The sequence below is a fragment of the Muntiacus reevesi genome, chromosome 3 (genome assembly GCF_963930625.1).
Source record: "Muntiacus reevesi chromosome 3, mMunRee1.1, whole genome shotgun sequence".
In the NCBI taxonomy this organism is placed as follows: domain Eukaryota; kingdom Metazoa; phylum Chordata; class Mammalia; order Artiodactyla; family Cervidae; genus Muntiacus; species Muntiacus reevesi.
In genome coordinates, this window is record NC_089251.1 from 172774932 (window position 1) to 172798055 (window position 23124).

Genomic DNA, 23124 nt, shown 5'->3' on the forward strand with positions numbered 1-23124 from the left:
GAGTCACCTGGGCAGCGCGAGGCGGGGGCGACGCAGCTGGCGGACACGCAGACTAGCGGGCGACCGCAGAAGGAGGGAGGCCGCAGGCGGCGCGCTCGCTCCTCGCCGCCAGGCGGGCAGAAGCCCCCAGTCCTCGGCCCCCGCGCAAGCGACGCCGGGAAATGCCCACATCCGGGAAACCTGCAAGGGAGTGCGGCGGCGGCGACACCGAGTGAAAGGCAAAATGGCGGCGGCGGCGGTGGCCTGGTGCTGAGGGGAGAGCCAGGTCCCCGCGACCTCCGCGACGGGCCGCGCTGGCCCGCGGCAGCCCCCCGGCGCCTCTGTCCGCCCTGCCCCCTCGGGGATACTTGGGATCCCCGGGAAGGGCTCCGGCCGCCTCGGCGCCCGCCCTCGGGCCCGTGGCCGCTGTCCAGGAGCCCCGCTGTCCCCCTGCAGGTAGGTCCGAGGCTGGCGTAGCGGGTGGGGCGCACTGTCTCCTCCAGAACCTGAGTTGGCGGGGCGGTGGCCGTGGGGGCCCACGCCCATCCCCGCTGGCGGGGGTCCAGGGGCTGCTGTGGACGGGCGGGCCGCGGTGGCCCAGTGCGGGCCCGATTTGGCTGGTTGCACGGACCTGAGAGGAGCCCTGCCCTGGGGAAGCGAGGCTTGGCCGCACCCGGGTCTGCAGGAAGAGCCCCGGGCTTTGAGGCCTTGGAGGTTCAGGTTAGGCTGGGAGGGACCTGCGCCGCTGGAGGCCTTGCGCGAACTGTCTTCTCTCACTCCACCCTTATCCCCAGCGCGCTCGGGTCAGCGGTATTTAGGAAGGAGGGAAAAGCGAAAAGTGGTTCTGAAAGAAATGTGCAGCAAAAGAGCCACGGTTCTTTCATCCCGGAGGAACCAGATGCTATATACCTTGAACAAATTTCTGTTTACAGTCCTCTGTAAATAAGGTACTGTACATAGTTGGAAGGGGTAGGAGAGCTGGAGAGATTATTACGGAGGAGTGTATATATAAACACAGAAAAGGAAGGAAAGGAAATTAAGGGGACACTGTTTATTATAACTGCAAAAAGAATTTGTATCACAAAGAATGACTTTCAGGTGACTTGATTTCACCCCATTCTCTCCGATTGAAAGTTGTTTTCTTCAGTTGAAAGGACTTCTCTAAGGGAGCAAAATTTAATGTCTGTTGACCCATATGTTCATATTACTCAAAATATATCGTCGGGTAGAAGTTATTCATAAATCTGGTGAGAAATAAGTATAATCTCACACACAAATAATATTGTTTCAGTCCAGTTTGGGAAATGGATTTGAATCAGAAGCTTGTCAGGCCTTTATGGATTATATATTGGAGATTAAGAATTTTTTTTGTCAAATTAACTCCATGTGGAAGAAGAGGTAGGACTCATCGTTGGAATGAATATTCTCTGCTAAGGTGTCTACACTTGTGATTTAATAAGTTGACAGACAGGTAAAATGAGCTTGTTGATTCCCTAAGGCAGTGGAGGAATTTGACTGATTTAACAGTAAAACAAGTAGCATTGTGTTCCCTCGATCAGCTGCTACTGCAAGAAAGTAGATCATGGTACACGCCAGGGAAGGCACACTTTCTTTGTGCTTGAATATTTATTGAATGTGACTCAGCACTCTTCAAAAGCAAATCATAAATGCTTCTGCTACATATTTTTGATATGATATATAGATTTCCTTCTGTAGGTTCTTCGGTTTTCTTTTTTTTAAGTTTTCGTTTGTTTGCTTTTATATTTCTGGTTGTGCACGCGGGCTTTCTCTAGTTGTGGAGAGCGGGGGCTACTCTCTAGTTGTGCTGTGCGGGCTTCTCATTGTGGTGGCTTCTCTTGCTGAGATTCTAGAGCATGGGCTTCAGTAGTTGTGGCGCTCAGGCTTAGTTGCTCTGCAGCATTTGGAATCTTCCTGGACCAGGGATCGAACCTGTGTCCTCTGTGTTGGCAGGCGGATTCTTATCCACTGTACCACCAGGGAAGTCCCTTTGTTTTTGTTTTTAATGCTTCTCCTTGTTACTCTGCATAAATGTATTATTGGAATAGTTTCCACTCTGATGATTTAGTTTTCCTTCTAGATATTATATTTAGATTAATGGGGGATTTTTGTTGACTGCAAAAGTAATTTAGTCATTGGTCAACATTTTTATCAAGTATAAATGGCAATCCTTTTTCAGCATGAAGATAAAATATAGTGATTGTTTTCCCTTTTAATAAGTTAGTTCTCAGAAAGTGAGTTGGAGAAAACGTCATCAGTATGCAGAGATTCTTGAATATTGCTGTGTGAGCAGCTAAGGCTTTGCTGCTAAGATGGTACATGTTACTGTTTCTGTTCTCATAGCTGATTTAGTCAAAGTATGGAGACATGCTGTCTTTTTATAAAACTAATCCCACCTAAGGTAACACTTTGAAATCTCCTACTGTAATGGGATCTGTTCGTCTTTAAAGCTGGACAAGATATCAGTGATATTTTTTGAGACTTACATTTGTACTTTTTTTAAAATAAATGTGATAATTTATTGTAAAAGGAAGAAATCTAGGGCACATTATTGTAATGCAGCCCTTTTATCCCTGGAAAATGGAACTCATACTAAGCTTTGAATCTCAAGGGGAAAGGTATGGGGGAAGGGTATGGAAGGAGCTCATTTTGTTCTCTGTGTACATCAGAAAACTCTCTTAGCAAGCTGGACTTCCAAGTGTTGAATAATGGGATAGTAGGAACAGTTATGATCCACAAGTTTTTTTTTTTTTTTTTTTTTTTTAAAGAAAAACCTTCTAATTTTGTATTGGGGTATAGCCAGTCACCAGTGTTGTGATAGTTTCAGGTGAACATGGAAGGGACTCAACCATTCATAAAATGTATCCATTCTCCCCCAAACTCCCCTCCCATCCAGGCTGCCACCTAACATTGAGCAGAGCTCCATGTGCTACACAGTAGGTCCTTGCACATTTGATCAAGGTCTGGACTTCCTAAGAAATGGAGGTTTTGTCTGTCCAGTCTAACAAATTGAAGATTTCCTTCAGAGAAAGAATCATAATCCCTTAGGAAGACTCAAGATGTAGGTATGATAAAAAGAGCCTTGGACTGGTTAAGGTTATGGTGAGTCCATTTCTAGCATGACCTCCAGCTGGCTGTATGATCTTAGGCAGGCCACTTTACCTCTCTGATCTTATATATATATCCCCAAGACATCTTATGCTCTTGTGATTTAGCAGGAAAAATAAATTTTATTTGACTGTGCAAAGTGCGTTTGGATAGGATAACAACTAACATTTCAATAATAACTTCATGAAGGAAGCATTTGAATGGTACCTTAAAAACTGGGTATCATTTCTACAAGAAATACGGCAGAGGTTTTCCCAAGAAGAGTGAACAGGAAGAGTAAGAACGTGAAAGTAGAAAAGCACAAGGTACATTAGCTGAGAGCAAGTAATTTGGTTCGATTAGAGTGTCTGTTACATCCAGGAGTATCTGGGTGGGTAAGATGGTGAAAAGAGTAAGAAGATAATAACATTTATTGAGTCAGGCACTTATTCTAAACATTTGACGTGTATTAAACTTATTTAATGCTTAAAATAACCCTATTTAAATAGGACTGTTGCTCACGTTTGAAGATCACAAAGCTAGTTACTAGTAGAACTGGGATTTGTACCCTGCTCTTTGACCCAGATCTCTGGCTTTAATTACTAAGCTAAAGGAATCATTGAGGGCTCTGGAGTAGTGAGGTAACATGGTCAGAACTATATATTAGAAAGACTCATCTGGCACCATTGTGGTATGGGTTAAAGAGGTAAGCTGTTTAGTGTTGAAGAGTTGTTTTAAAATTTTTCTCTACTTCTTGAGTTTTCACATATCAGTTTCACATTTGTTAATGCCAGGGTCAACTATACATTGTTGGAGGGTTTGTAAATTAGTATAGCTTTCTGGAAGGCAACCTAAATAATAAGTATCAGAATTTTAAATACGCATTCTCTTTGACCCAGCAATTCCTTCCACTTCTAGGTATTCATCTTAAAGGAAAATGCTCAATAACTGGCACACAAAGTGTTTTTTATTTTTTTTAAATGGATTGTTTCAGTGGTTACAATTCTGTAAATTTACTTAAAATGATTGAATTATGCACTTCATTATTTATTTATTTTTGGCTATACGACCTCATGGCATATGGAATCTTAGTTCCCTGACCAGGGATCTAACCCGTGCCCCATTGCAGTGGAGGTCCCAACACAAGAATTTTTATTGCCACAATTTTTATTAACTTTTATATGTACAAAGAACATGTGTATACATGTAAGCTATGAAACATAATAAAATGAATACCCATGAACTCATCACCCATCCTCAGAACTGGAATATTACCAATACAGTTGAAGTTACCAGTGTTTAAAACATTATAATAGCACAATATTGGAAATAACCTAAAGGATCATCAGTAGGGGATAGGTAAGTTATGATACATCTACATGATGTAATTCAATATGGTTATTTTAAAAGATGAGGTTGAATTGTCAGTTTCCTCCATTCCATGATACCGTTAATAAGTCTAAAACAAGCAGTCTTTTTAGTAAGTTTTTAAGGGCAAAGAAAATAAACATGGTTTTTTTAACTAACCTTCAATGGCATACATTTATCCCTTCTATGCCTTTCAATTTTTTGAGCTTCAGCCTTATTCACATTCAGAATCTAGAATTCCTCTCATTTACTTTGGGCTTCATATAACATCATGATGGTGTGTTACTTTTTATAACCCCAGCTAATAATCTTCAACCTCTTTATTGTCTTTATGATTGAGATATAATTTGAGGCATATTGAAGAATACTGGAGTTTTGTCTTCCTTTTCTCTTTTCTTAAACTCTTAGTTTTTTTTTTAATCTGAGTTGAGTGAGTTATTGCTAGAAATTAAACAACTTCTGAAGGTAACTCAAAAGGTTTTAACAGATATTTCATGTCTGAGTGCTTGTCCTTCATAAAAGACTCTTTCCTTTGAAAATTCTGTGATATCACTGAAATTTGACAGCTGTTTATGCCTTTAATTGCATTGCATATTGCATGACAGTTTCTGAATACATAATGCTACATCATAATGAAATGTCTTCAAAGACATTTTGAGCATTAATCAAAGGTCTAGATTCAACCACATGTGGTGCTGCCAGTGAAAATAATGCAATTGAAGTGACAAGGAAATTTGACCTTTTACTAATGGTCAAGTTACATGTGTTCTCTGCTGTTCTAGATCTTCTCTGCTTTGGGGCTGGCAAATTCCTTTTAATATTGATTTTAAGATATGCTCAATTTCAAAAGTGTTAAAATGTGGAAAAGCATCTATCTTGGAATCAAGAAAACACTATACTTTCTATCCTAGAAAGACATTCATAGTACTGTGTTACTCTGTTGCTAGCAAGCTGGGCCCTAAGCAGCAGTAGTTAGATTCACACACAGGTCCTGTGTTCTGTATGTCCAGTAATCTCTCCATCAGGTCCAGATATAGCTCTTCTGGGTCCAGAGATTTGTGAAATTATCCTCACTCTTGTTGTCTGTCATCCCCTCTGTTACCCTTCACTCACCGTGTACACAGTGGTAGAACAAGGACAGGAGGGCCATAATAAGCACTATTAGAAAAGAAGAATGGGGGACTTCACTGGTGGTCTGGTGGTTAAGAATCTGCCTTGCAGTGCAAGGGACACCAGTTCGATCCCTGGTCTGGGAAGATCCCATATGCCAGGGAGCAACTGAGCCCGAGCTCTAGAGCCCACATGCTGCAACTACTGAAGCTATGTGCCTGGAGCCCTTGCTCCACAGCAGAGGAGCCACTGCAGTGAGAAGCCCTTGCAGAGAGTAGCCCCTGCTTGCCACGACTAGAGAAAGCGCGAGTACAGCAATGAAGACCCACCATAGCTATAAATAAATAAATCTTTTTTAAAAAGAAAAGAAGAATGGGAAATAGCAGTTTCTGATAAAATAATTTTAAAACCTCCACAGGCAGATCTTGTGAAAGCAACCAGCCCTGGAGGAAGAGGAGATACCTGGGAGGAACTGCCTCATCCTTTGTTCTCTGTTACTGTTGGCCATTGTTCTCCAAGAGCCAGGGAGTTCTTTTTCATTTTCCATCCTTGGTCACCTGTGAAGCGTGAGCTTTGGGGAAATATTCCTCTTTGGAAGGTGCAGATCTTTTTTTACTAAGTTATTGCTCAAAGAAGTTAAGAGCCCAAGGGTTTTTGTTTTGTTGCCCAAGAGCTGAAAGTTTTTTTCATTTGAGCTTGAATGGTTAACAAAACAGTTTCCTCAAAGTTAGAAAGCCTCTGATGTGTTTAGTTCTAGTCAGTTCCATGTGTCAGTAACCATACAAAAGTTCACATGTGTTAGGAACCTCATCCAAAGATTTAAGAACTCTCGTTTCTCTTCTCAACTGGTTATTTGAGTGAAGACCATACCCTTAATGTTTGTTTTTTGTTGTTGTTGTTGTTGTTGTTTGTTTGTTCTAAGCCACTGAGGTACTTTAGGTAGCTAAGAGGTTTCAGAGAGCATCTGTGTTCAAAATCTTTCACTTCTATCCCTTCGTGTTTCAAACTAGAAGCAAGCTGCTTTTCCAGTTCTGCAAGACTTTAAATTTCTGGACTCTTATCCCTTTCTATTTTTGTTTACAAATAAGCTGCTGCTTTCATGGCATTATCCTTTATTTATAATGCTTTCCCAGATAGCCAATAGCAGCCTACATATATTTCTAAGATTCTCTTTTCCAAACTCATTTCGTGGAACTACAAGTTCAGTAGGGCTCCTTGTTACCTTGTAAGTTATAACAGGCAAATCACTTTGTCAAATATTTTGCTACTGTGAAACATGGTTCTCCATTTGTCCAGCCTCCAGTATCAGTTCCCTTGAAGCCCTCAGCCTGACCACTCAGCCAGTACCGTATTATGTTTATGTTATAGCAGCACCTCACTTCTAGGTACCAACTTCTGTATGAGGATAATGAGAGACTAGGTGTACAGATACACAGTGGCCAGACCATATGTGAGAACAGAACTGGGACGCACAGTCTTAGTGGGGGTAGTCCCAAAGCGTCAAGTCTCGATCAGTAGTTGCCACCTTGCCTCAGGACCAAGCAGAGAAAACCAAATATGCTCCCCAAAGCAATCAGGATGCTATACTTCTAGGTAGCTGGCCCCCGACTTCCCTGCGGTAGAGCATACCTGAAGTCTTCTCTCTTTTTTCAGTATAAAGTTTTTTCACTCCCATGCCTGCCTTTGAGTCTCTGCTAAACACAAGTGATAGTGGCTAACTGCCTTCCTGTAGTAAGCTCTGAATAAATAGACCTGCTTGTTTTGGATGGTCTTTATTGCCACATAATACTAAACTGTTTTGTGGTAACAAATCCCAAAATAATCAATGACTTAACACATCAGAAATCCTATCTTGCTCACACAGAGCCCCATGGGGGTCAGTTCTAAGTCATTCAGTGGCTTAGGGACCTACAGTGCCTCCATAAATAGGAAGCTACCGTCTCAAAGTGTCACCTAGATTGTCACTGAAGCAGAAAAATGACAGATGGAGAACCTCACCAGCTTTCAACTGCCTCGGCCCAGAATTGACTCACAGACATCTACTTGCAAGGCTTTGGCAACTAATCTGGGAAATAGAGGGCAGTATGTCAGTATAGTCTCTGCCACAGAGATTAATAAACAATGATTGGAAATAAACATATGCCATATTTCCTCCATTTCACCATTTCTGAAGTCAGGTGATGCACATCATCTTGTGGTTGAAATGAACATTTAAATACAGAAAGTTTGTAAAGCAATTATATTCCAGTTTCTGTTATTCTCCTTGAAAAGCTAATGTTCTAATGTTGAAACAATATTGTTACATGAAATCGATAGGTTCTTTAAAGAAATCCTGTGTGTTTTAGTGTACTTTGTATTTGAATAAGAATAATTTGTATCAGAATCATTCCAAGATCCAGAGTCATTTCCTTTTCTTTATTTTTTAACTTTCTGTTTTGGAAAATTCAAGTGTATACAAAAGTAGAGGAAATAGTACAGTGAACTCTCGGGTACCTGTCACCCAGCTACAACAATCATCAGTTTATCACTACTTTTGTTTCACCCAAATCATCATAAAATCAGATTATTTTGAAGTTCCAGGCATCATATTTATTCACAAGTATAATATTTCAATGTGTATATGAAAAAGTGTAAACTAATTATTCATTTATGTAAACCTAAAACACATTATTACACATATCCCAGAACTCAGCCATTTCTATGACTATTGTGCACTCACTTGGATGTTAGGAATGTTAGTGACTACATTTGAGTAATTGTCAAAGTACAGAGTTAAATATCAGTTCAGTTCAGTCACTCAGCTGTGTCCGACTCCTTGGAATCCCATGGACTGCAGCACGCCAGGCCTCCCTGTCCATCACCAACTCCCGAAGCTTGCTCAAACTCATGTCCATTGAGTCGGTGATGCCATCCAACCATCCCATCCTCTGTTGTTCCTATCTCCTCCTGCCCTCAATCTTTCCCAGCATCAGGGTCTTTTCCAAGGAGTCAGTTCTTTACATCAGATGGCCAAAGCTTTGGAATTTCAGCCTCAGCATCAGTCCTTCAGTGAACGTCCAGGACTGATTTCCCTTTGACTGGTTTGATCTCCCTGCAGTCCAAGGGACTCCCAAGAGTCCTCTCCAACCCCACAGTTCAAAAGCATCCATTCTTTGGCACTCAGCCCTCTTCATAGTCCCAACACTCACATCTGTACATGACCACTGGAAAAACCATAGCCTTGATTAGACACACCTTTAAATATAGTCCTTCATAAATAAAAGACTAGAATGAATCTCTCTGGTTCAGCATTTTCTAAAGTATAGTACACAAAGCACCAATTTCATAAAATGCTGTGGAGGAAAGAGTTCTTTGGTCATTTCAGTTTGGTCAATATGATGTTCTTTTCTTGTAAATTCACACGATAAGGTAAAAGAATAATGTATTTTGCGTGTTGTGATCCCATTTTGATTAAGAGTAAAAATATTATAATATGCAGTATTATTAATAATAGTGATTTTTAAAAATAGTGATTGTGTTAGTTTCCTTTGCCTTATATACTGGATTGGCCCAAAAGTTTGTTTGGGTTTGGGCCAACCCAATCACATTACTATAAAACTGAAAGCTTAAAACAGCATGCTTTTACAGTTCTAGAGGCACGAATTCCAAAATCAGTATCACTGGCCCAAAATTAAATCATCGGTGAGGCCACTGTTCCTCAGAGGTTCTAGGAGAAAAGCAGTTCCTTGTCATTTCCATCTCCATTTGGCTGCCGGCATTCCTTGGCTTCTGGCTGCACCCTCTAGTCCCTGCCTCTGTGGTCACATTGCCTCCATCTCTTCTGTGTATCAAATCTCCCCCTGCCTCTCATGCGTGTACTTGCTCAACCGGATAATCTGTGATAATCTTCCCATTTGAAGATCCTTTAATGATATCTGCAAAGTCCCTTTTTCCAATTAAGATAACATTTGCAGATTCCAGGGATTAGGAAGTGGTTAGCTTTTGGGATGTTATTATTCAGCCTACTACAGCAATTCTCTGTTGAGGGAGGGAATTATGAGGGACTTCTACCTTACATAATTACATGATATTTGGATTTTTTCAGTAGGGTGCATTTTTTTTTTTATAACTGAAAGAAACAAAATTATATTTTCTTAAGAGTAAAAAGGAGTAAATCACTTGCATTTGTTAGTTTAACTGATATTTATGCACTGCCTATATTTACCAATTTCTGTGTTAGGGGAGTGGAAGGCAAATGTATCTTGACATAGAGAAGCAAAACTATTCCTATTTTGTTTTTTTCCTCTCTATTAAGGACAACCATCTTTGGAATGGTAAATAATAATAAAATGATGGCTAACTTGGAGTTGAAACCCAAACTAAAGGAATGCCTAGATGGCTGTAAGTCAAGTGCACCTAGATACTGAGAGAACTTAATAATGGCCCCAAAGCACAAGAGTAGTGATGCTGGCAATTCAGATATGCCAAAGAAAAGCCATCAAGCACTTGTTTAATGTGAAAGTTCTCAGTTTAATAAGAAAAAAAATATGTGCTGAGACTTTAAGATCTACCATAAGAACAAATCTTCTATATGCAAAATTGTGATTGTGCAGAAGAAAAACAGAAATGTGTACTAGTTTTGCTGTTGCACCTCAAACTGTGAAAGTTATCACCACAGTATATGATATGTGCTTAGTTAAGACATAACATTTATACAGTAAGGTATTTTGAGAGAGAAACTACATTCATGTTGTATGTTGTTGTTGTTATAAATATATGTTATTATAAATCTTTTTGGAGGGAGTGGGGGGCCACATGGCTTGTGGGATGTTAGTTCCCTGACCCGGTATTGAACTTGAGGCATCTGGGGAATGAGAATACAGAATCCTAACCACCGGACTGCCAAGGAATTCCCATAGTTGTTCTATTGTATTATTAGTTGTTAGTTTTTTTGCTGTGCCTAATTACTAAATTAAACTTTATCATAGTTATGTATGTATAGAAGAAAATGTAGTACAGTTGACTCTTGAACAGCTCAGGGGCTGGGGTGCCGACCCTTCGTGCCATCGAAAATTTGAGTATAACTCTACAGTCAGCCCTCCGTCTGGCATCCTTGGAATCAACCAACCACCAGATTGTGTTGTACTTTAATACCTATTTGTTGAAAAAAATCCACATGAGTGGACCCATGTGGTTCAAACCCATGTTGTTCAGAGGTCTACTGTATATATAGGGTTGGGTACTATCTGAAGTTTCAGACATCTACTTGTGGTCTTAAAACGTATACCCCTTGGATAAAGGGATACCTACTGTGCATGGCACTGCTTTATCAGTCAGTCACTTTATAGCTTTGTTTATTTTTTTCTTTTATTTAGATTGTAAAGAATTATAACATTCCTGGGGACTTCTGCAAAAGATTTTTTTAAGTTTTGCTCAAGGGAAAGCTCTGAATCCAGTAGCTGTTACAGAAGTCTTTTGTGTGGGTTATACGTATAGATGTTTTCATGAAGAGAAGTGAAAAGCCGGAAGGATATAGACAAATGAGGCCTAAGACCTTTCCTGCCAGTAACTACACTGGCAGCAGTCGGCAGATGCTGCAAGAAATTCGGGAATCCCTTAGGAACTTATCCAAACCATCAGATGCTGCTAAGGCTGAGCAAAACATGGGTAAAATGTCAGCTGAAGATCCTCGGCAAGTCAGAAATCCCCCCAAGTTTGGGATGCATCATAAAGCCTTGCTGGAAATTCGAAACTCTCTACAACCATTTGCAAATGAAACAAGTCGAAGTCCTTCAGAAGTTAATCCACAGATGCTTCAAGACTTGCAAGCTGCTGGATTTGATGAGGTAAGCACTGTTAAAAACAAAAGAATTTTTCTTACCTTACACTGTGTAGCTCTTTAGGTGATCTCCTACCTAAATGTTGCCTTTGAGAATTTATGTTATGTATACAAATATGTAGGGCTTCCCTGGTAGCTCAGTCCCTAAAGAATCTGCCTGCAATGCAGGAGATGCAGGTTCGATTCCTGGGTCGGGAAGATCCCCTGGAGAAGGAAATGGCAACCCACTCCAGTATTATTGCCTGGAGAATCCCATGGACAGAGTAACCTGGCAGGCTACAGTCCATGGGGTCGCAAGAGTTGGACACAACTTAGCGACTGAACCACCAATTACCATCAGTTCAGTTCAGTCGCTCAGTCATGTCCGACTCTTTGTGAGCCCTTGGACTGCAGCACACCAGGCTTCCCTGTCCATCACCAACTCCCAGAGCTTGCTCAAACTCATGCCCACCAAATTAGTGATGCCATCCAACCATCTCATCCTCTGTCGTCCCCTTCTCCTCCTGCCTTCAATCTTTCCCAGCATCAGGGTCTTTTCCAGTGAGTCATACAAATATGTACCTTCTACAAGCAAAGAATGTTGTTCACAATTTCATTAGTTATTGAAGCAAAATAATTAATATGTCTTTATTTTTTTCTGTGGTTCTGAGATTTAAAAGGTTATGAAGTCAGAGCCAAAGTGCAGGTGAGGAAAGCCACAGGTGGGGTCAGGGTAAGGACATCTGCTCGTGTGTCATAGCTGCTATGGTGAGCTGAGTGGCTGTTGAAGTAATGATAGCCCTCAGGATGTGAAGTTTAAGCTTATGTTACAGAGAAGGAAGTACAGTCAGAGATATCATTAAGCAGTTATGTTCACATAACTCTCAGACCTTAAATTCACAGAAACTAAAAATTTACTTATTGATCAATCTCCAAGAATTTCAGTTTTTTGATGAAATTTCAGTTCATGTTAATTATACTAACTTTAATATTTTTACCTTTAGAAGTCATTTTGAAAGTTTTCATAGCCATTATTATTTAATCATATTTTGTTTTAAGTTACTAATAAAATTTCTTTTCTGTGATTATATTCTTGAGATGAGTATTTTAAATGGCAGAAATCATTCTAGGTAAAAACTGGCCATGGAAATTATAACTAAATGTGAATAATAAGGCATTGATTACATTTTCTTTAAAAATTATAGTAACTTTTTTCCTGATTTTAAAAGTATTATCTATTCCATGTTAAAAATTAAACTACATAAGGAAAAAACTAAAAATTACCTTTAGCTTCACCACACAAAATTAATTACCCTTAAAATTTCTTTACCTTGTTAATATTCTAGTGACCACATTTTCAACTATCTCTATGTTTAATTTTAAAAATGAGAACCTAAGTATGCATTATAGTAATGGATTTGAAACAGGAAATTTACAACAAAACTAGGAAGAAAAAAGATTCTTTCTGGCCCATTCTCTTCATTTGATTAATCTTATTTCCTATTAATTTTGTATTTAAATATTTTAAAAATATTGAATTTGCACCAGAAAATATATGTAGAGGAGAGGACCTGGTTAATAGTTGGAGGATTAAAGAAATGGTTTGAATGGAGATTTTTTAGAGTACTTTCTTCCTAACCCTTTAGTCACAAGGCAGAGAATAAAGAGAAGGCTGAATCATTGATCTTTTACTTTCCTCTTACATAGTACTAGGAAGAGGAAGTTTAGGAAAGCACATGGCTATATGATAAAGGCCTTTGAGTGATAATGTGTGTGTCAGATTAAGTCACATCATTAAATATGTATTTATGGAACTCTTACTATGTGTGAACCCATCAGTTGAGATAGGGAATCATAACAAAAATGCTCCATACCCTTAGTGTGAAAGTTGCTCAGTCGAGTCCGACCCTTTGTGACCCCGTGGACTATACAATCCATGGAATTCTCCAGGCCAGAATACTGGAGTGGTTAGCCTTTCCCTTCTCCAGGGAATCTTCCCAACCCACGGATCGAACCCAGGTCTCCCACTTTGCAGGCGGATTCTTTACCAGCTGAGCCACAAGGGAAGCCACCATACCTTTAAGGAACTTAAAATTTTTTTCTAACGTAGACAGTTTTAAGAATTGTAAGAAAAAAAAAAGAATTGTAAGGCATTAGTCAGTGCCCTATTCTTTATCTGTTGGCAATAATAACAAGAATTGCTTTGCATTACAAAGATGTTAGCTTTACTGCAATCACACATTTCAAAATTGTTTACCTTATGACATTAGTATCCCCTTAAGCAAGGTTGCTTTACTAAAAACATTTAGACATTTATCAATTCTCATTTATTCAAATAAGGAAGTAATGGTATTATTTATATTTGCAGTGATACAAAGAGTATGGCTGTTTACTTCTTCTGCCTCCTGAATCATTCTTTCTGATAGCTTCCCATTGTATTGCAGAATTTGTTCAAGATCCTAACTTGGTACTTCAAAATTCTGATTCAGTTTTCACTTACTCTTTTTTTTTTTTTTTGCCTTAAATATTTCAAGATTAATTTCCTCATAGGAATAAATATTAAATAGGATCACTGTGTTCTTGGGTCACATATGGCTATAATCACTGGAATATATTTTTGCTTCTAAGCATGAAAAACCAAAGCACAGCAATATGGACATAATGTTTTTGTATCATACAGGACTTCTGTTCCAAAGTTACTGATTTGAGGGTGCTCTTTTTCACACGGGCACTAACACCCCCACATAAGGAGTACTTGGTTGATATTGTTACAGATGTAACAAATATTTTAACATATAGCAATAAAATTCAAAAATAAAGGCCAGCATAATTATTAATCTTGAAAATCACAGGCTGAAATTCTAATGCGCTTAAGGATATGGTTTCCACAGTGTTGAAAGAGAATGGTGGGCATCAGTGTTCTTACAACTGAGATGGCACTGCCATGTGATAACAGCATAAATACAGTTTGCAGTTCACTTGGTTTAACCAGTTTTAAAGTTAAGCCCTCCCTGATGAATTTTAATTTGAATGATTTGTATTATTTAAAATTCGCACATAAAGTGAGACTTACTAATCCTTTGTATCTCACTACAAATTTGCAAAGTCTGATCACATAAAATGTGACCACACTGTACCTTTTTATCTGTTGTCTAAGAAACAGGATACAACAAGGACCAGTACCTAAATCAGGGATAGCAGTGTTCCTCCAGAAATCCTTGTGTTTTTGTCTCATTGGTCAGAATTGTCACATGGCCACTGTAGGTATAAGGAAAACTTCAGTCAAAATCCTTTTTAAACTTTTTAAAGAGCTTTTTAAAGAAAGACTAGGTCTTGAGTAAGCAGCAAGTCTCTGCCACAGCCTTTTTTACTTGGCCTCACAGTCATCTCTAGTCCTTTTGTGTAAGACGATTGCCTAACTGTCTGTTCAACCCATTAGTCTTACTAAGCCGTTTTTCATTTAAAAATAGTTTTTGAAATAGTAAATCCTATGGGACAAGTAAGTAGCTGCCTCCCTCTTGAAAAATGCGTATCAGTATACTTTCTGCATGTTAGTGTATAATTTATGTTTACATAACATAAAGGATAAAGAACAGAGCAGGAGAACAACCCATATCTGAGCTCCAGGCACTGTGCTTCTGTGCTTTTACATACTTTCTTGTGTAATCCTCATGTCAATTCTGAGTGAATTACAGATAAAGAAATTGAGCTCTGAGATGTTAAATTAAGTTGCCAAAGTTTGCTCAGTTCTAAAGTGAGGCTCATAAATCTCCAGTCACTGGAGTGTATTTTTGCTTCTAAGGATGAGAAAATAATGCAGGGCTGCTGGAACTCAGACTCTTTGGTTCCAGTTGATCTCAAATTCCTTTTTTTTCTGTCATACCACCTAGTCTCCTAAAGTCTTTCGTGACATAATCATATAAAGTATGAGTGTTTTCCCTCTACCATTTGTCCTGTATTTGTGTCCTTAAACGCTTACGAAGGTAGGAACCAGAACAACATAGCTCTTTTACTAATAAACACAACAGAGATGTTTAATAAAGTACTTCCCATGATGCAAAAGAGTGGTTTCCAGTATGTTGATTGATACTGTTTTTAATAATCTGATAATCTCTGTTTATATAAAATGAAATTAAGAATGAGAAGTTCAGAAGCATGTTATTATGACTGTATCTGGGAAAACCCCTAGAAGAAAACAGAATACATAAAGGTGAAAATATTAAAGAAACATTTGAAGGATTTGAGGGTTTGTTTTGTTTTCTTCAGTAATCTGAGATTGTATGGATTTTTATAGTTTTACTCTGCTATACCTTGTAGCTTATTTATTTTATCTCTGGTAGTTTGTATCTCTTAATACCCTACCCTTATCTTGCCCCTCCGCCTCATAGTAGTTTTACAAACAGGACATTAGTATTATGGCTTGAGGCCTTGTTCCTCAAAATTATGAACTTCTCTAGTGGAAATTATAGTATTCTTTCCTTATTAATGATATGATTTAAATTTTATTAAACTTCATGTCAGGATATGGTTATACAAGCTCTTCAGAAAACTAATAACAGAAGTATAGAAGCTGCAATTGAATTCATCAGTAAAATGAGTTATCAGGATCCTCGACGGGAACAGATGGCCGCAGCAGCTGCCAGACCTGTTAATGCCAACTTGAAGCCAGGTGATTAATCATTTTTTTTCCTAATCTCTTATTTTATAATATTTATTTATTTATTTATTTTTTATATTGTAGTGGTTTTTGCCATACATTGACATGAATCAGCCATGGATTTACATGTGTTCTCCATCCCAATCCCCCCTCCTGCCTCACTCCTCATCCCATCCCTCTGGGTCTTCCCAGTGCACCAGCCCTGAGCACTTGTCTCATGCATCCACCCTGGGCTGTATTTAAAAATATTTAAGTATATAAAATGTTTTGTCTTAGGAACTGTTAAAAACATCACAGTAAGTGAGAGTCTCAAGCCAGAATAATAACATTATAGTTGTTATACCAAAATGAATTTGCTGGGGCCCTAAAGTTCCGTAGTTAATTCTGATAAGCAGCAATCTAGGTTGAGAACTGCTTGATTGGTTATAATGCAACTGAAATATTTTTCTTTTTAACCATAAATATCATCATTCAAACTATTCCTTTTTCATGTATATAATTTTCTCTTATTGTGAAACATGTTCGTCATAGATTTAGAAAGTAAACGAAATAAAGCACCACTATAAATACCCACCAGACTTTGGTGTGTTTTATTTCTTAGTCTTTTTTTCCTGTGGATTTATATGTCTGTATTTTGTTTATTGTTTAAGTGAAAGCAGGGGGCATATTAAAACCTGCTTTTTTCACTTACTTCACTATGTAAAACTTTCATTGTTATTAAATGGCCTACAAAACCCTTAGCTACAGTGAGGTGGATATATCACATATGTTATTTAGCCAGCCTCTCATTTTTTGACATTTGCCTGGCTTCTTTTTTTTTTTTTTGCCATTACAGACATACTGAAGTAAATGCCCTTTTACCTAAATCTTTGTAAATTTCTAATGATTGGGTAAAAGTAGATTTTCAAAGACTTACGGAGAGTTTTTCTTATGGGCATACTTCATGTTGTTGTGCTTCACTTCATTGCATTTTGCAGATACTGCATTTTTTTACAAACTGAAGGTATGTGGCAGCCCTGCACCAAGCAAATCTGTTGGTGCCATTTTGCAAGCAGCGTTTGGTCAGTTCGTGTCTCTGTGTCATATTTTCGTAATTCTCAAAATGTTTCAAACCTTCCACCAGTAAAGAATATGATTCTCTGAAGGCTCAGATGATGGTTAACCTTTTTTTTTAGCAATAAAGTATTTTTAATAAGATATGTACATTGTTTTTTAGATGTAATGCTATTACCCACTTACTATAGTGTGTGTGTGTGTGTGTGTGTGTGTGTATATTCATATATTCACGTGTGTGTGCGTGAATAAGGTAAACATAACCTTTCTATGCACAGAGAAATGAAAAAGTCTGTATGACTCACTTTATCAAATTATTCACCTTCCTGACCTGGTCTGGAACTGAAGCCACAACCTTCTCCATCCAAGATATGCCTGTATTGCTGTCCAGAAAGGTGTTACCAACTTATACTGTCCCAATCAGTTTAATATGATAATGCCTGTATTTGTAAATGCTAGGTATTATCCTTTTCATATGTTTAATGGTTATGAAAATGCTATCAGTTTACATCCACATTTCTTTGATCACTGGTCAGCTTGAGCATTTGTTTATTGCTTATCTTTAAATTGACATTTTAATTTTTTCTTAATCTTGTGTTTATCTTTTTAAATTGATTTGTAAGAGGCCTAATTTTTTCATTCTTTCACTCAACAAATTTTTATTGGCCAACTTCTGTTTCAGGCCCTTTGCTTGGCACTGGGTATAAAGTTGTTGCCCTTTTTTGGAGCCGAGATTCTAGTAAGGGAGATCAAATACAGAAATACATGTAGAATTACAAGTGCGAATGAAGAGAGGAGAGTTATGTGATTCTGTGGACTTACACGATAGAGGGGTTTTTGACCTGATCAAGGACATCAGAGAAAATCTTCCTGTTAAACTGATAATAGAGCTGATATCTGAAGAAAGAAAAGGGTTAGTGGGGATGGGTTTCAGTGAGGAAGTTTGTTCCTATGCCTGGCTTGTTTGGCAACGCGGGAGACCTGGGTTCAGTCCCTGGCTTGGGAAGATCCCCTGGAGAAGAGAAAGGCTATCCACTCCAATATTCTGGCCTAGAGAATTCCATGGACTGTATAATCCATGGGGTCACAAAGAGTCGGACACAACTGAGCGACTTTTGCTTTGACTTTTCTTTCAGTAAGGTATGTACATTAGAAGAAATGAAAGTGGCTCAAACGCTGAAAACAAGAGTATAGAAAGTGCATGAATGGAGAAGTGCATAGGGGCCCGACTATGCAGGACTGTCTACTGATTTTATCCTAAGTGCAATAGGAGGTTGCAGACACATTTCAAGCGGGGTAATGACATGATTAACTTTGTGTTTCAGAAAGATAGGTGCAATGGATGAGAATGAATTAGAGCAAAGGAGGGTGTAGACTTGATAAGAAATACAGAATACAGGAAATGAAGGTAATTTGAACTAGGGAGATGGTGTTGGAGAAAATGGAATGAATTAAGAAAGAGATAGGAGGAATAAAATTGATAAGAACATAGATACAGATTGCATGTGGTGGGTGATAACAGAGTAGGGTGACTCTTAGGCTTTTAGTGTATAAAAATGGGTGGTGATGCCTCACGTTATGGAAGGGAATGCTCAGAGGACAGAATTTGGTGGAGAAAAATCATAAGTCTGGTCTTTCACATAAGGTTTAGTTAGGTTCATTGAGTTATCCAAGTGAAAGTATCCCATTATATTGTAGAATTTGTTGAAGATCCTAGCCTGATACTTCAGAATTCTTATCCAGTTTTCTTTTGTGGGGGGGTGGGGCTGTGCCACACCACTTTCAGGGTCTTAGTTCCTTGACCAGGGATTGAACCTGGAACCAGGGTGATTCATGGTTTGTGTATGTGGATGTTGAAGTTATAGAATGTCATGGCTTAGCGGAGAGCATCAAAGTTAGAATTGATGGGTGAATGAAGGTGAGCAAGTAGGTGTTCATTAAGCGAACATTAAAAGAATGAATGTGACCTCCCACAGATAGCATGAGCTTCTAAAGAACTGGCTTTTTAAAAGAGAATGCAGAAATAACCATGATCTAGAAACATAAATGGAGAGCAAAGAAGTGGAGCTCCACCTTTTAACCCAGTTTATTTTTTAAAGAAAACCTTAATTGTAAAGGGCTGAAACGGAAGTAATGTCAGCAGATGATAATATGCTTTAAGAAGGTGGGGGAGAGCTTGGAGCAGAGGTTAGTAACGGAGGAACATTTGCTCGTCATAGAATAAAGTGTGTCTAGAGGGCAGTAGTGGGGGGTTTGGGAAGTAGAAGAACACAGAGGTCTTCATGGGCGGTTCAGAGCAATAAGGGTCGCAGTGTACTTGGGCCTTCCTGGTGGCTCAAGATGGTAAAGAATCCGCCCGCACCGCGGAAGATCTGGGTTCAGTCCCTGGATTGGGAAGATTCCCTTGAAGGAGGGCGTGGGAACCCACTCCAGTATTCTTGCCTGGAGAATCCCCATGGACAGAGGAGCCTGGGAGGCCAGTCCATGGGGTCGTAAGGAGCTGGACATGACTGAGCAGCTAGGCACGGCTAAGCACAGTGTACTCGAGGGTTGCAGGGATTTCGTCTTAACTGGTAGAAGTGGGAGAGTGGCTTGGTGCATTTGGCTTCTGCTGGTAGAAGTGGGAGAGTGGCATGGTGCATTTGGCCTCTGCTGGTAGAAGTGGGAGAGTGGCGTGGTGCATTTGGCCTCTGCTGGTAGAAGTGGGAGAGTGGCGTGGTGCATTTGGCCTCTGCTGGTAGAAGTGGGAGCGTGGCGTGGTGCATTTGGCCTCTGCTGGTAGAAGTGGGAGCGTGGCGTGGTGCATTTGGCCTCTGCTGGTAGAAGTGGGAGCGTGGCTTGGTGCATTTGGCCTTTGCTAGTAGAAGTGGGAGCGTGGCGTGGTGCATCTGGCCTCTGCTGGCTCTCCAAGGAAGCTAAGAGTCCTCTGGTCAGAGGAGTTGTGTAACTTGCCCAGAGTGATTACTGTCCCAGAAGTCATAGCCCCAGGATGCTGCCAAGCCTCGATAAAATAGAGTGTTAAACTGCACGTTCTGAATACTTACCAGTTTCTTTTTTCATGTGTTTTTTCCCCAATTATTTTTATTAGTTGGAGGCTAATTACTTTACAATATTGTGGTGGTTTTTGCCATACATTGACATGAATCAGCCATGGGTTTACATGTGTTCCCCATCAGGGTGATGTGGTGTTGACCTTTCAAATTTATGGGTGTTTCTTATTTGTTTTGTTTTGAATGGTGCGAAGTGTTTTATGTACTTAAATCTATCAGTCTTTTACTGTATTGTTCTCTATGTTTGTCATACTTGGGAAGACCTTCCCAGGAGGTGCAAAGAGGTACCCCAATGTTAACAAATGTTCCCTGCTTTTTTCCTAGTATACTTGTATGGTATCATCTCTAACATTTAAATGTTAATCCTTCTGGAATATATTATTTATGTATATTGTATTTTATACAAATGTATTTTACATATATTTAAAATACATTATATCTGCACTTTTCTAAGTGACAAAACTATTTTGAACACATCATTTTTTTTTCCCTTGGTAGCATCTGTTTTCTTGCCTGTTTATTTGGAAATTGCATTAAATAGAGACTTTGTAAAATCTCTACCTTATTTAGTGTCCAGCTAGTTATCCCTTACTTTTTTTGTTTTAAAAACCATACTGAACTATATTTAAAATTAGTGTTATATTTATCAAAACTACAAATGGACACATCCTTTGGCTCAATAATGCCATTTCCAATAATTTACCCACCTAACTTATCTATGAAATGATATCTGTACAAAATTCTTCATTGTTTTTGGAGGGGAGGGGTAAACCAAAAGATTCGAAACCACTTTAATAGCCATCAGGGAAACTAATTAAATAAATCTGGGTACAACCATATAGTGAAAAACTATAATAACCTTTTTTTCTTAAGTAAAAAACTGCTTTATGTACTAATACATGTACTAACTGCTTTATGTACTAATACAGAATCTTCGGTTTTTTAAAATGAAAAGACCCAGGCACAATAGTATATATAGGGGGTATATTGTTTTTTTAATTGAAGTATAGTTGATTTACATTGTTTCTGATGTACAACAAAGTGATTCAGTTTTATATATATATATTCATTTTCATTTTTTTTTCCATTATGGTTTATTGCCATAATGGATATTGAATATAGTTCCCTATGCTATACAATAGGACCTTGTTGTTTATACACCCTATATATAATAGTTTACATCTGCTAGCCCCAAACTTCCAATCCAACCTCCCCCACCTCTACGCTCACCCCCTTGACAACCAGAAATCTGTTCTCTATATCTGTGAGTCTGTTTCTCAGATAAGTTCATTTGTGTCATATTTTAAATTCCACATATAAGTGATATAAGGTATTTGTCTTTCTCCTTCTGACTTACTTTGCTGTATCTCTGGTTGCATCCATGTAGCTACAAATAACATTATTTCATTCTTTTTTTGTGACTAATATTCCTGTGGTGGGGTGTGTGTGTGTACAGTTCAGTTCAGTTACTCAGTCATGTCCGACTCTTTGCGACCCCATGAACTGCAGCACACCCAGGCCTCCCTGTCCATCACCAACTCCCGGAGTCCACCCAAACCCATGTCCATCAAGTCGATGATGCCATCCAACCACCTCATCCTCTGTCATCCCCTTCTCCTCCTACCCTCAATCTTTCCCAGCATCAGGGTCTTTTCAAATGAGTCAGCTCTTCACATCAGGTGGCCAAAATACTGGAGTTTCAGCTTCAACATCAGTCCTTCCAATGAACACCCAGGACTGATCTCCTTTAGGATGGACTGGTTGGATCTCCTTGCAGTCCAAGGGATTCTTCAAGAGTCTTCTCCAACACCACAAAAAGCATCAATTCTTTGGCGCTCAACTTTCTTTATAGTCCAACTCTCACATCCATACATGACCACTGGAAAAACCATAGCCTTGACTAGAAGGACCTTTGTTGGCAAAGTAATGTCTCTGCTTTTTAATATGGTGTCTCAGTTGGTCATAACATTCCTTCCAAGGAGAAAGCGTCTTTTAATTTCACGGCTGCAGTCACCATCTGCAGTGATTTTGGAGCCCAGAAAAATAAAGTCAGCCACTGCTTCCACTGTTTCCCCATCTATCTGCCGTGAAGTGATGGGACCAGATGCCATGATCTTAGTTTTCTGAATGTTAAGTTTTAAGCCAACTTTTTCACTCTCCTCTTTCACTTTCATCAAGAGGCTTTTTAGTTCCTCTTCACTCTGCCATAAGTGTGGTGTCATCGGCATATCTGAGGTTATTGATATTTCTCCCGGCAATCTTGATTCCAGCTTGTGCTTCCTCCAGCCCAGTGTTTCTCATGATGTACTCTACATATAAGTTAAATATGCAGGGTGACAATATACAGCCTTGACATACACCTTTTCCTATAGGGAACCAGTCTGTTGTTCCACGTCCTGTTCTAACTGCTGCTTCCTGACCTGCATGCAGGTTTCTCAAGAGGAAGGTCAGGTAGTCTGGTATACCCATCTCTTTCAGAATTTTCCACAGTTTATTGTGATCCACACAGTCAAAGGCTTTGGCATAGTCAATAAAGCAGAAATATATGTTTTTCTGGAACTCTCTTGCTTTTTCGATGATGCAGCGGATGTTGGCAATTTGATCTCTGGTTCCTCTGGCTTGGAGAATTTTAAGCATTACTTTACTAGTGTGTGAGATGAGTGCAATTGTGCGGTAGTTTGAGCATTCTTTGGCATTGCCTTTCTTCAGGATTGGAATGAAAACTGACCTTTTCCAGTCCTGTGGCCACTGCTGAGTTTTCGTTATTTGCTGGCATATTGAGTGCAACACTTTCTTAGTGTCATCTTTCAAGATTTGAAATAGCTCAACTGGAATTCCATCACCTCCACTAACTTTGTTCATAGTGATGATTTCTAAGGCCCACTTGACTTCACATTCCAGGATATCTGACTCTAGGTGAGTGATCACACCATCGTGATTATCTGGATCATGAAGATCTTTTTTGAACAGTTCTTCTGTGTATTCTTGCCACCTCTTCTTAATAT

At 39.2% G+C, this 23124-nt stretch overlaps 1 protein-coding gene across 3 annotated transcripts in view; it reads left to right on the forward strand.

Annotated features, from left to right (window-relative positions):
• Positions 1-210: 210 nt before the first annotated feature.
• Positions 211-23124, forward strand: part of LATS1 (large tumor suppressor kinase 1) — a 45448-nt gene continuing 22534 nt past the window's right edge. For 2 of the 3 annotated variants that reach the window (XR_010662468.1, XM_065931158.1), the window contains exons 1-3: positions 211-435; positions 10917-11387; positions 15881-16028. Coding sequence is in view for 2 of the 3 variants with exons in the window: in XM_065931158.1 (XP_065787230.1) it covers positions 11046-11387; positions 15881-16028 (490 nt within the window). In the remaining variant the exon portion in view is untranslated. Of the gene's footprint in view, positions 436-6057; positions 6161-10916; positions 11388-15880; positions 16029-23124 lie in introns of those variants that run through there. The other variant, XM_065931159.1, reaches the window with a different exon arrangement.